This window comes from Bactrocera latifrons, unplaced genomic scaffold (assembly GCF_001853355.1).
Source record: "Bactrocera latifrons isolate USDA-ARS-PBARC rearing strain unplaced genomic scaffold, ASM185335v1 scaffold_37, whole genome shotgun sequence".
NCBI lineage: Eukaryota > Metazoa > Arthropoda > Insecta > Diptera > Tephritidae > Bactrocera > Bactrocera latifrons.
The window spans coordinates 747,828-760,730 of record NW_017537012.1 but is presented as its reverse complement, the minus strand read 5'-3'; the positions used below and the strand labels follow the sequence as shown (position 1 = coordinate 760,730).

Here is a 12,903-nt window from a genome sequence, read left to right as displayed (position 1 = left end):
AAAGTGAATATGATTTCTAACCAAAAAAGCCTCCTATAATGTACAGAAAATATGCAAGGTATTATTCTTATTTAAAAAACAAAAACAACAATAAAAAATTGAAATTAATTATTTGAAATAACAAACAAATTCAACACATTTAAACAATTTTTTATAAGGAAAATGCAACCCTGACATTTTAAATGTCACCACTTGCTTGTATGGCAGCACTGTTTTAAATTTACAGTTTTCCGCTTCCTTAGCTGTCAAAAGGCGTTACTTGTGCAATGTACTTAGAAAAGTGTTAATTTGTTGTTAAAAGTGAGAAAATATCTTTCATTTAATGTGTGGTGTGTATTAACAAACAAAGTGTAGTGTATTACTTGCAAATAAGTAGATATGTATATTAGGAAAAGTAGTGAAGGAATAACGCAAATAAGCATGTGTGTCTGCTGCCAGCACAAGCCTTTAGAAGGCGGCACTGCAGATTTGTACAAATTATTAATTTCTTTGTTATGAGTGTGTAAAGTATGTTTTTAACAAATTGACTGTGTGAAATCATAAGTAGATGAAGTGTGTACGTATATTGTGGATAATGTGTGTCTGCTGCTTCATTAAGAAGCATGCTGGCATTAAGAAGCGGCCAAGCAGATTGGCCCAAGTGCTAATTTCTCTGTTAGAAATGTGCAAAAGTGGAGCACATWTACGGTGCTTTTTGGTAATTAGAAGTGGTGTATATAAAGTGTTTACAGAAATAATGGGAAAGGTAATGTGTTAATAACCAAATCCACAAGTGTTTGTTATGCCACTAGCAGGATGCAAAGCAAATTGAGCGAAATATCGGTAAGTGCTGTTTTATTGTTGCTATCAAATCTATATAACTTAAATTCTTGTGGAAAGTCTGGCATTAAGCAATCTAGCCTATGGTTTACTGATATTTTACTTTGAAAACTGCAAACATTTCAACAAACAGTGACAGCTGTTCGAGTGTCAGTGGCGTTACTTATGTAGGTGCTAAGTGATTGCTTTATATTATATATAAAAATAACTAAAAGTTATAACGTGAACTTCAGTAAAATAATTAAAATAAACGGTTTTCGCTAATTATCACAGCCGGGGCTAACAATGGGTTTGACGTGAAATCAAAGGTATTTAAAGGACTTATGTCTAATAGCCGCTTTTTAACTACTAAATAAGCAAGAATAATGCTAATAAAATTGTGACATAATTAACATAGATAGAAATAAGTTAGTAAGTGGTGGAAAAAGTGCACTAAAAAGTGTTTAGTGTGACTAAAGTAGGTACTGCAAACATTTTTATTAAGGCATATTTGTTGGATTCATATCGGCTCCGCCGCCCAGGCTATTATTATTGCTGTTAATTTGTTGCCTCACCCCTGGACTGCTTATAGTTGGACTGGGTTCACGTTTTATATGCATACTACCTGACAATAAGCCGGCAGCACTATCTTCACCATTCGCTGCGGTCGTGGTAGTTGGCGCAGATGTTGCCGAAGTTGCGGAAAAACTTAAAGCTGCAACTGCTGCTGCTGTATTCGTAGCATCTCTTTGTTGTTGTGCAGCAGCAACTGCTGCAGCCGCTAAGTGAAATTGATTTGGTAGAAACATATACGCGGAACTCAATTGTGCTGCAGCGACCATTTGCACTTCGGCGTCCAAAGCAGACGTGCTGCCAGTGCCGCTTGATGTGGCCGTTGTGACCGCAGCTGACGTGGCAATCGTATTGAGGGGATTTAATTGAAATGGTGCACTGACAGAAGCGGCAGGTGAGGTGGGTGTCGCGCTGCCGCTGCTTGAATTGCYAGCGCTTGTTGGTGTGGTGACGGTAATGATGGGCGGTGACGCATTAGTCGCTTTAGAGGCACGTTTGCGACGCGCTTCCGATTCGCAGGGAGAGGGCGCGCCGGGATGGCGATAAGAGACATGCTAATGAAGAAAAAATATAAAATTAAGATTTGTGACATTCAACTGAAAAGTAATTAGTAATACTTACCTTACGCAAAGCGTCCTTACTGCGCGACACATGCGAACACACATTGCAAGCATAACTGTTGAAGCAGAAAATTGCATTATAAACAAAAATATCAATTAAACGCATGAAAAGTCTAACTCACCGTACATTCTGATGGGTTTCTAGATGCACACGCAAGTTATATTGATTGCTGAGTTGTTTGTGGCATATGAAGCAAGTCGCATACAACTTCGAATTGGACGGTGGTTTCTGCTGTGGACTTGTGTTCGGCGCATTGGACGTATGCGCCGCATGTGCTGARCCAAGGGGTGGCTTCTCTGTCTGTGTAGTCAATATATTCGCATCGGACTGCGCGTTAGCTTTAAGCTCACTACTAACGGCGCCCGTTGCTGTGGTTGCAGTAGGTGCAACGCTGCGGCTACAGCTAGCAAACTGATCGATTTGCTGCTGCAGCTTGGCCACTTGCTCCTCTGCGCTCAAATAAGGCATAGCGTGTGCGTGTTGTTGATGTTGCTGCTGTAATTGACTCTGTGTCGTACCGCAAGTTGCTGTCGCAGACAAAGACCAGGGTGATTTGTGTCCACTCAAATGTGGTGATTGCAAGGTAGSCGTGTAGTTACCGCCCAATGACGTCTTCACGCTCAGCGACGGCGCCTGGAGTTGACCATGTAGGCTTTGGTGCTGTTGTAGCGGTGATTGACGTTGCTGCTGTAGTGACTGCGGCACACATGTTGCGCCCAACAAGCCACTTTCACCGACTGTTGGTGTTTTSCGTAAGTTTTCTACAATCTTATCAATACGTTTAATGTCTTTTTGTTGTGATGAACTCGTTTGTGTATGTGTTAATGTGTGTTTCATGTGCGCTTCTGGCGACGGTGCATGTGGCTGTTGGTGAGGATAATGTAGATGCGTCAATTGCGRTTGCGCCGTTGATAGRCTTAATGTTCGCTGTTTTTCACCTAAACAGAAACGCTTAGCAGCGCCATAACCAACGGGAGCCTCATCCAACGCGCCAGTAAACAACTGGCCAGTTGGCGCGTAGTCATCAGCGGCGTACGCTGGTGGAATCTCCTTAGCGGACAAGCCTTGCGCATCCTGGTACAAACTGTTGCATTGCTGTTGGTATTTAGCCAACAGTTCATTTGTCTTATTCAGCGCTGTTTGTGAGAAATTTAGTGGCTGCGGCAGCAAATTTGGGTAAAACTGCAAGGATTTCAGAAACAAGCTCTCCAGCGGTGTGGGAAGCTTGCTGCCGAGTAGCGTTGAATTGAATGCGTTCGGCACTGTGGCGGCGGAGAGTAAAGGTAACTGCGCGCTTGGCGGTGGTACGGTGGAGGCTAAAGGTGGTGGCAACGTGGGCGGTGCCATAGAAGTGGTTGGTACTGCTGGCGGGGAGGGTGGCGTAGGCGGCGTGTAAGACTCTTCTTTACGCAAGGCATCCAAGAAGTCATGCGCGTTCTGTGGTGGCGCCGGTGGTGCTGTTGCAGCGCGTCTATTTGCTTTCTGTAACTTCATAAAATATTTAAAATTAATAAAATTTGTTTGTTAAAATCAATTGACGCACTCACATTATTTTGCACATCGGCCAGCCCTTTAATGCCTAAAGTCTCTGCCAGATTAAGCAACATCGGTATTTGCTCTTCATACACATTTACCTCACCGGAGTACATGAAGGTGAGTAGCGCCACAATGGCTGCAAAAGAAGCGCCTGGTATGATAATAATTGGATGGCTGGTGGTGTCCAGTGTACGAAAGAGCTCCAGAAAGAAAGTGCTGTAGAAATATGGCATTAATGTAAATTAGTTTTGCGCTTGATGCTTTTTACCTGCATGCGCTGAGCACAACTCTATGCGCACGCAAAGTACGCCCCTCTGCCGAGATGGTGACATCAGTCAGATGTGATTGATCCAACAGCACTGGCAGTGTGCTCAAGAGACTAGTCTGTAAAGAAATGAAAATATTTAAATATTAGGATAGTGTGAGAYCAACACTCGATGAGTCATAACGTTCAATTGCTGTGGAAGGATCAGAATCAAATGCTCGTATGGAAAACTTGATCGTTTTTTKAGGCATCTTAAACTAATTTGGCTTGTGTTGTTGTCTAAGATAATAGTATAATCTCCGAAGAAATCATTCAGATCGAGTTGCATATAGTTGCCACACAAACTGACCTATCAAAATCAAGTTTGAATCACCGTTTGAAGTTGTACCAGGCTATACATGTATGTATAATAGAGCAGGCCGGTTTTTTCTACAACCGCTTTTGCGGGAAATTCTCTACGGATCATTGTAGAGACTAAGGGAACCAGTTTCGAGCTAGCAATTGTCCGATCTTACCGATTTCCACAAATAATCAGTAGAATATCAATGTCCCTAAAAACTTCGCCTAAAAAATCATATCGGTTTTAAATCCATGAAATTTAAATCTCTGAAGCAAAGTTGAACGAATGATCCGTAAAACATTTCCCGCATTTGCAATTTTTTCCCTTTTGGCCTCCGGAAAATCGGCCCGCTCTAACGTATAAATACACAAGCATTAATAGGGAAAAACATTTTTCCAAATAATTGAACGTTTCGTGCAATTGCCAAAATCCAAAGAATTTCTTCCTTACCTACAACACACACACTCGCGTATATTTATAAATTTCTGTTTGCGTTAGCAATGGTGCGGCTTATTTCAATGAGCCGTTAGTTCCACTTTTGACATTTCGTTTGTTTTGTTGTCATTTGCATTGAGTTGCATTCATGTTGTTGTTGTAATTAATGTGTGCAATTTGTTTTATTTTGCATTCACTAGCTCGTCTGCTTGCCGGCCTGTCAGTTGCCGTTGTCCATATCTCTTCCGGACCCCAATGCGTTCGCCTGAAATGTGTGCTGCTTTGTGAAGCGGAAAAGTGCAARGAATGTTTTATTGACAGCAGGGCGCGTGCGAATCACATTTGCTGTACCTTTTCTGCTACGAAKACGATTTTGAGACAATTTTAGAATATTTATTTTCAGATCTGGACTCTTTTTGGGAATAGTAACATTTTTGCTATTGCTTTATATTCGGCTTTTTTGCGTATCGGAAAAATGGMAGAAACCCTTTTCTTAGTCTTAGTTTTCTGAACAGGCGCAAGTGAGCGTCTTATGAGCATTAAAAAAATCACAAAGTTTGTAAAAGTGTGATCAGAATCAAATTAACCATGTCTATTACCTCAGTTTTTGAGATATGGATCTAAAATTTTGCACACAATATTTTCTCCYTAAGAACCAGCGCATTTGTGAGAATCGTAAATATCGGTCGACTATAGGGTATAGCTGACATACAAAGTGATCGCTCAAAATGAAATCCTTGTATGGGAAAATTTTATATTTGATAATATAGCTTCACGAAATTTKACGTGGGTCATTAGCAAGAGCAATGCTGCAATCTTCGAACGAATTGTTCAGATCAGATTACTACAACATATAGCTACCATACAAAGTTATCGATCAAAATCAAGTTCTTGTATGGAAAACGTTTTATTTGACGAGATATTTTCATGAAACTTAGCATCGRTAATTTTCTAAAGGACCGCCAAAATATTTGAACAAATTTTACGGATTAGACTACTAGCATATTGCTGCGATATAAACTGACCGATAAAAATCAAACTTTTGTATGGATACGTTTTTAATTGTAAAGAGTATTAGAGCTACGTTTTCCATTGTTTTTTTTTTTTAATTTTTATTAACTTATTTACCTGATGATTGTGCCAACGCAAGCAAAATTGTTGTTGATGCTCATGTTGCTGCTGTTGCTCTTGATGGTGTTGCTGCAACTGTTGATGCTGTTGTAATTGTTGTTGTTGCTGTCTTATAGTGGCTGCTGTTGCGGTCGCAGTAACATTTTCCATAATCCAAATGAGGTGCAAGCAAGTTCAAGCAAACATAAATTTTGTTTTTTCTGCACACAATAGCACGTTTTGTTTTCGGGCGTTTACTTCCGTAAGTTTTCAATTACTGCTTTAATTGTAAAATTAGCAATAAATCATTAAGAATTCATGAAAAATAGTGCTTTATTTAATTTCACACTTTTTTTTAATTTCCCACTCGTTCTCCCTTAATTCCACACTCTTTTTTCTTAAATCACGTTGAGCACAGARATAAAAATATTTTATTGCTGTAATTGTAAACAAAAGTCATTTGTTAAAGTAGGCATTTCACACCTTTTGCTATTTGTATTTATGTGTATTGTGTGTGTGTATAATATTTTTTGTCTCCCATTTCATTCCCCTAAATATTSTGTTTTTCSACACAGCAACACACATGCAGTACATAGCGCACACGCTCGGCATACTCAGCACTCGCACGCAACAGCATAACGGTAATTGTATGTGTTTGCTGCAGCTCAACGTAATTATCGCCGTCCAAATACACTTCATTGAGCGGCAGCACAACACACTCGCAGCGGCAACATCGTCACTGTCGTCGTCGCCTTTCCGCCTTTCCGCCTGTCGACGTTGTCACCGTTTTCGTCTTCGTCAGCCACTGGCTTTCACCAATTGCAGCGTTGTCTGCGTGTGCATATCGTTTCAATACGCCACCGATGGCTCATCGCTGTCAGCGCAAATTTGTCTCGCGTCTTAACTTCGCGCTAGTGTATGTATGTATGTATGCTGAACAAAAAAAAAATAAGAATAAGAATAAGACTGCAAAAAAACACACACATATACAAAACGCACACTCGCGCACTCATTTTCCTCCTAAATTTGTGTATTGCATTTTAATTGTTGTATTTGTTTTGATAGTTGCTTTGGTCGTTCGCCCATTATTCGTGTTTATTTTGATTGTGGCGTTTTTATTGTTTTAATTTTGGGACACTTGTTTCGAAAACAAACGAAATTGTAAACAAAAATAAACCGATCGCAGCGTCGCTTGATGAATGATTTGCCTAAGTGAGCGGTTAATGAGAGGAGTGGTTTCTGAGTAGAGATCATTGTCCAATACTCTGAAATCAAATGAGTTTAAAAGAGAGCGATTGAGGAAAGATGAGTGAATGTGGAGAATAAGCGTAGACTTGTTTCCGCGGAGCGCAAGTGGTAGATGTTTACTCATAAATGTTACTCATACGCTACGGTTGACGCGAATTTATTGGATATAATCAAACAGCTTCGCAGATAGGTTTTTCGTATTATGCAAATGGTGACTTATAGTGACTTAATAGCAACGCATGAGCACAATTATAAATGTGATATAAATATTTGATTGAATTTGTGATTTTAAAGCCTAAGGAATTCATTTTTAGAAAAATTGTCAATATTCAAAAATATAGCATAATTTTGGTATATTGAAGATTTTGTAAAAATGATTTTCTTAAACTTCAAATTATCCTAAAAATATAAATCTTCCAAACGATATATCGTTTGGTCCAAATAGCTCTTTAAGTTCAAAAAATAATGTATTATTTTAGTTTCTGACCTGATTAACTTCACATAAACTTAAATAAACCAGGAATGTACCGTTTTAGAGGATTCAACAGCAACTAAAATGCCCCAAAACAGTCGGTTACCTAACTTGAACGAACACTGTTTTTACMCGGCCACGGACTGTCAACTGAAACAAATTTTACGGACATTTCTTTTATATATTGAGGTTAKGGATACTTTGTTTGACAAMGGGTAACCTTTGTACAAGATTCGCTTGCCTTATGATATCTGTAATGACTCTTAGTAAAGCTAATGTTGTAATCGTCAGAAGTCATACAATCGTCTGAAGCTAGCCAAAAAGTTATTAAKCCGACTAATATATCCAGCCGATTCACCGCGTTCGTAAAATGCATCGCTTCAACCTTAGGCTGGAGACAGCTGGACAATGACAACTATCATAGCGCGCATGAGAAYCTTGTTAAGAGCTAGTAGCCAGCTATGGCACTTTGAGCCAGAAGGCTRTCGTAATGCCTGGTTGATCTTGCGCGAAGCAGACAGATCCAGCGGCCGAACGAACAAAGACATGGGAACACCTGCTCGTTCCCATTCTAATGGGGTTKGGGTAAGATGCGCTTTCGTACGGGCTCATCGGCTTTACAGTTTTCGACGTTTCCTCTGTGGCGTAAGGTGCACTCTTTGACTAGCTTTAAGCTCACTGTTAACGAACCGCACTTCGTTGAAGTACATCTAATGACACTTTGTTTTTGCCTGCGACTTCTGCTAGTAAGACAGTACATTGACATTGATCTGGCAGTCTGTAACAAGATTTTATTGAGAACTCCTAATAGAAGTCTCCTCAGAATTCGTCACAGAATATCMGGACGTACATCACTAATAGTGGCATAGCATATAGTTGAGGAAATAACGTTAATTTACAACAATTTATTTGAAATTCTCGAACGTCGCATTTCATTKTGCATTCACAAGTACGAAATTGACCGAAATAAATAAGAGGTTACCCAGCCAGCTTGTTGATCAGCTACTGCGCTGGGATCCCTGGCAAATAAAACCCTTTGYGCTGCCCAATTTAGCAGGCGTCTGCACGCCCGCCAGCCAGGCAGCGAACTAGCCAGAAACACACATACCTGCTTCTGGCCATCTTTTCAACGCTGGCAATTAAATGAAATTTATTTGAGATTTACATATTTATTTGCAATAAACTTGTGCACTTCTAGCAATACATAAGTATGTAAATATGAATTGTAGTACTGCTGGTTATTTTTGTTGTCACTATAAGGAATGACAGATTATTTGTAAAAAAGGCATTTAATTCAAGAAGAAGAAGAAACACGACACAATCGGCAAGCAAAATAATCGTATTCCAATTTCATTATTGTGTCGCGCTGTGTGCCATTCGTGAATCGAGCGGCCACCTGACTACCTGACTGCTTGGGCAGCCAGGCGATGCGTCTATAGCGGTTTATAGCCTCGTCTTGTTCTCCACCTTTTTGGCAGCTTTGAACTCGACGTAATGAGAAACCGAAAATCAGTGCCTTTGTCCACACTAACTAACTGCACTTAGTRCAAATCGCAATAACAATAATAAAAACAAAAACCAGGGGGTAGCAAGTAGAAATAAAATTTAGTGGACCGTTTAGATTGTTTCGTTAAATTGCCAGTCAGCAGCCATTAGACGAATTGCAGGTTTTCAAATTTCGCCACTTTCAGCTGCTCGTCAGTCGATTTGTTTTTGTCCGAGGGCTATTTTTACCGGTAAAATTAAATTTTTTCAACCTTCATGCGACACACTGCCAACCACCTCTCTAATCATTGTCCAATGTCTCATCATTACAAAACGTTAAATTGTATTGTATTTGTTGGAATAGTTATATACCCTCCGGCTACTTCACTTGTGCGCCTTCACATATTCTTACATACTTAGCTACTTATATATACAAGTATACATGTAAATGGCTGTACAAGTAGGTGACACGTTGAAAAATCACATTTGTATAATCAAAATAAGTACAAACAAGCGATTGTCGGCATTGCGAAATCAATCCGTCGCCTCAGTGCAAGATGTATGGCCGGGGTGGTGGAGGTGGCATTGCGCTGCCGGAGCGCTGCCAAAGTCCCCGCTGATATTTCGCCAAAATTTAGCCACTTGGAAGCAATATCAACAGCTATCACWCAAGAAATGACCAACTAACGTTACAGCGTGTGTGACAACAAAGGCAACAAATCAAGGAAATCAAGGAAAAAGGTAGAAGTATGGTGCGCAAGATCAACAAATGGCACTTGGGTTATACCCAGTCGGGCAATTAATTAGAATGACACTATTACTGCAAACTTTCAAGCCCATATGTGTCAGTCTTCTTATAAACAGAATGCTGTTAGCGAAGCGTCGGTTCTAATTATGACAAAATTAACCTACTTAAAACAGAAAAGGGTTCAGTGAGTCCGTAGCATAGTGAGCTATGATCCTTCAGTACTGGGTTTCTTTCAAGTTCATCAATTCCTATTTATCCTCAGTACTCTCCGGAAAAATTCCATCTCTTAAATCAGTTTTCTTKGAGAGAGATCGCAACAGAATCATGCTTCTATGGTACATGACTGAGTCGAATAAATGATACTTTAGAACTGGATTATTCTCGAGTTCATCAATTCCTCTTTGTCGTATTGAGTAAATCAGAACTCAGTTCTCTTCAAGAGAGATCGCAATAGAATTAGGATTCTGTATGGCTGATTCAAAGGAAGTTTCTTTAGGTCTGGGCCGTCCCTGGATTATTCCCTATAGTCTGACTACATCTCAACTTAGATCTATTCTAAAGATATAACAATAGATTTATACTTGGCTGGCTGACTCTAGTAGTCTGGATCTGAACTGAGTTCTCTTCTAGGAAGAACGAAACGGAACCGTATTTCTGCAAACAATTTTCTTAGCAAACTTATTCAAGTAAAAGTTGGTTTTTAGTACAGCGTCTTCTAATCGTAATTTTCTAATTTTTTTCTCAAAACTTTTTGCTTTAAAATATATCTATGAAATTGGGCACAGATAATTCTCCAAGTCAGCGCTATATTTCCCGAATAAATTGTTAAGATCGGTCTACTATAGCATATATCTGTCAAACAAACTAAGCGATCAAAATCAAGTTGGTGTATGGAAAGCTTTTTTATTTGAAGAGATATCATCACGAAATTTTTGCACAGATTATTAATGAAAGCAAAGCTACAATTTCCGCATGCAATAATCAGATCGGTACACTATAGCGTATAGCTGTCATACAAACCGACCGACACAAATCAAGTTCTTGTATGAAAAGCCTTTTTATTATACGAGATAATTTGTCATACATTATTTTCTTAGACAAGGCTACAATATCCGAAAATATTGTTCCTATCAAACGATAGGGTCTTAAAATTGAATGCTGAAAGTAAGGATAACAATTTTGTATTACTTTTTATGCTTTAAAAAATGCAGCTGTGAAAAGTATTAAAGCTTCGGTGCAGTCGAATTTAACGTCAATTCTTGTATTTTTCTAATATCCGTCGATGTATAGACTTTCATATATCTAAATCCACTTGTCCATTTACCTGCTGGGTGCTTTCACCTAAGTATTGCTACATTTACTTGCCCATACATGAATGTACAGTTGTGTATGTCTGTATGTGTGGGTAAAAAACGTGAATTGTTCTTGTTGTTGTCTATTTACGCGCGCATTTCGCGAAAAACTAATTTAAGGAATTTTCTTCATTCCAATATTTGAATTTAGGGTATTTCAGATTACGAGTGGATAGCCCGCGTTGTAGTAGTTGTCAGTGTTGATTTGGCGGCGATTTTTGTTGCTTTTGCTGTTGCTGTGACTAGTGCGGTTGCTGGTGCTGATTGTGTTGGCAAGCGTTTTAGCTGCGTCGCTGCAACCAATACGAATTATTGTTTTTAAAGCCACTGCATGTGGTTGTTGCCATAATTGTTGTTRCATTTGAAATGTATTGCACTATTGTCACTTAAATTTAACTTTGAGGTTTCGGCAGGCCACTGCAAGCGAGCGACTGTATTTTTTACTTTTTTATTTTCGTTGTCGTGTATATTTTTTCACTTTTTACTTTAGAATTATGCTGATGGAGTGAGCTACTGTGTTGTGGGTGTTTAAATGATTGGTGGCATGCAAAATCGCATTGCGTTTAATTTAGATATTTATTTTTATAAAATTTCTATTTTTTTTAACAACACASTCTTATTTATTTTATATTTTGTCATAAATTGTACACTTTTAAATATTTTAGCAATTTATTTGGCATCTTTGTAGCTCTTTTTGGCTGTTTGTCACACCGCAGTAGAAAACACTTTTCTCCAGCTCAGCCGTCGCGTTCGTTGCGTTTCTTCGCACACACTCACACACTAAAAATAGCAGCTTTATTCAAATATTTTCATATTTTCACTTGGTGAAAAGCACATATTTTTTTTGCGCTTTACTCATTTTATGTGACAAAAATTATTTTCTGTGTTTATTTCACAAACAAGTATTGTTTTATTTTATTTTTTCGTGCTTTTCATTACTGGTTCTCCGCGAAATTTTTTTCCACTTTTCTCTAAAACCAACACAGCGACGACACAAACAACTTTCTCCGTTTCTCCGTTTGGATTTCCAAATTTAAAATTCCGTTTCGCTGAAATATATTTTCAACAATTTCTTTTATCTTCCACAATATGTGCAGGCCTGTATATGCACACATACATATAGTTGTGTGTGTATGTAAGCAAAGGTATGTGTTTTTATATATTTTTGATTATTTTCTACTCGTTAATGGTTCCTTATACATGCTGCTGCTGCCACTTTGACGACGCAGCTGTCGTCGTCTTTGTGGTCCGAAAATTATAAATTTAAGCAATCCAGCCCAGCCAAGTGTGCTGGCTATTAATAGTTGGAAGCCTCAACCACCGCAAATAATTTTATAAAGAGCTGGAATTTGTGTGCGCACATAATATCCTTGGACAGAGATTAGTTGCAGAATTTTCAAATTTTAAACACATTGTATAATCGGGTAAATGTAATTTATTTCTACTTTTAGTATGTGTATTTATTTTAATAATTATAATAAAATTATAAGCTTTCCAAGATAGAATAACAAATATATTGCAAGTATAGTTTGAGAAAATCTAGCTTCACAAATGATACAGGTGAACTACATAGGGGTTATATATGCTTGATAAAATCAGTCATGACCTTTATATGCTTTATATGTTTAGAATTCAAGTATTGGTGATTAGCCTAATGGAGCTTATGAAGCTACAAAAACCTCATCGATAGACAGTTGCACATAAGAAGGGGTTTACAGCAAGAGAGAATCACTCAGCAGCCAAAGCTATTACAGTGATCTTAGACAGAATAAAAAAAAAATTCAAATTGAACTCAAATTCGAAAAAATCCGGTAGTTATTCCAAAGGCTGTAAAGAATCCTTACTGCTGGACCTGTTACCTGTAGAATTTAACGGCGGATAAAAATCTTTTTTCGAAAAAAAATTTTAAATTATAAAATT

At 38.5% G+C, this 12,903-nt stretch overlaps 1 protein-coding gene across 2 annotated transcripts in view; it reads right to left on the bottom strand.

Annotated features, from left to right (window-relative positions):
- LOC108972019 overlaps window positions 1–12,903 on the bottom strand; it is a gene marked incomplete in the record, with an annotated part of 14,093 nt that overhangs the window by 303 nt on the left and 887 nt on the right. Inside the window, 6 exon segments of one of the 2 annotated variants that reach the window (XM_018938449.1) lie at window positions 1–1,925; window positions 1,993–2,047; window positions 2,114–3,480; window positions 3,540–3,744; window positions 3,797–3,912; window positions 5,697–6,115. In XM_018938449.1, the coding sequence (XP_018793994.1) occupies window positions 1,299–1,925; window positions 1,993–2,047; window positions 2,114–3,480; window positions 3,540–3,744; window positions 3,797–3,912; window positions 5,697–5,849 (2,523 nt within the window). 2 annotated transcript variants of the gene reach the window in all.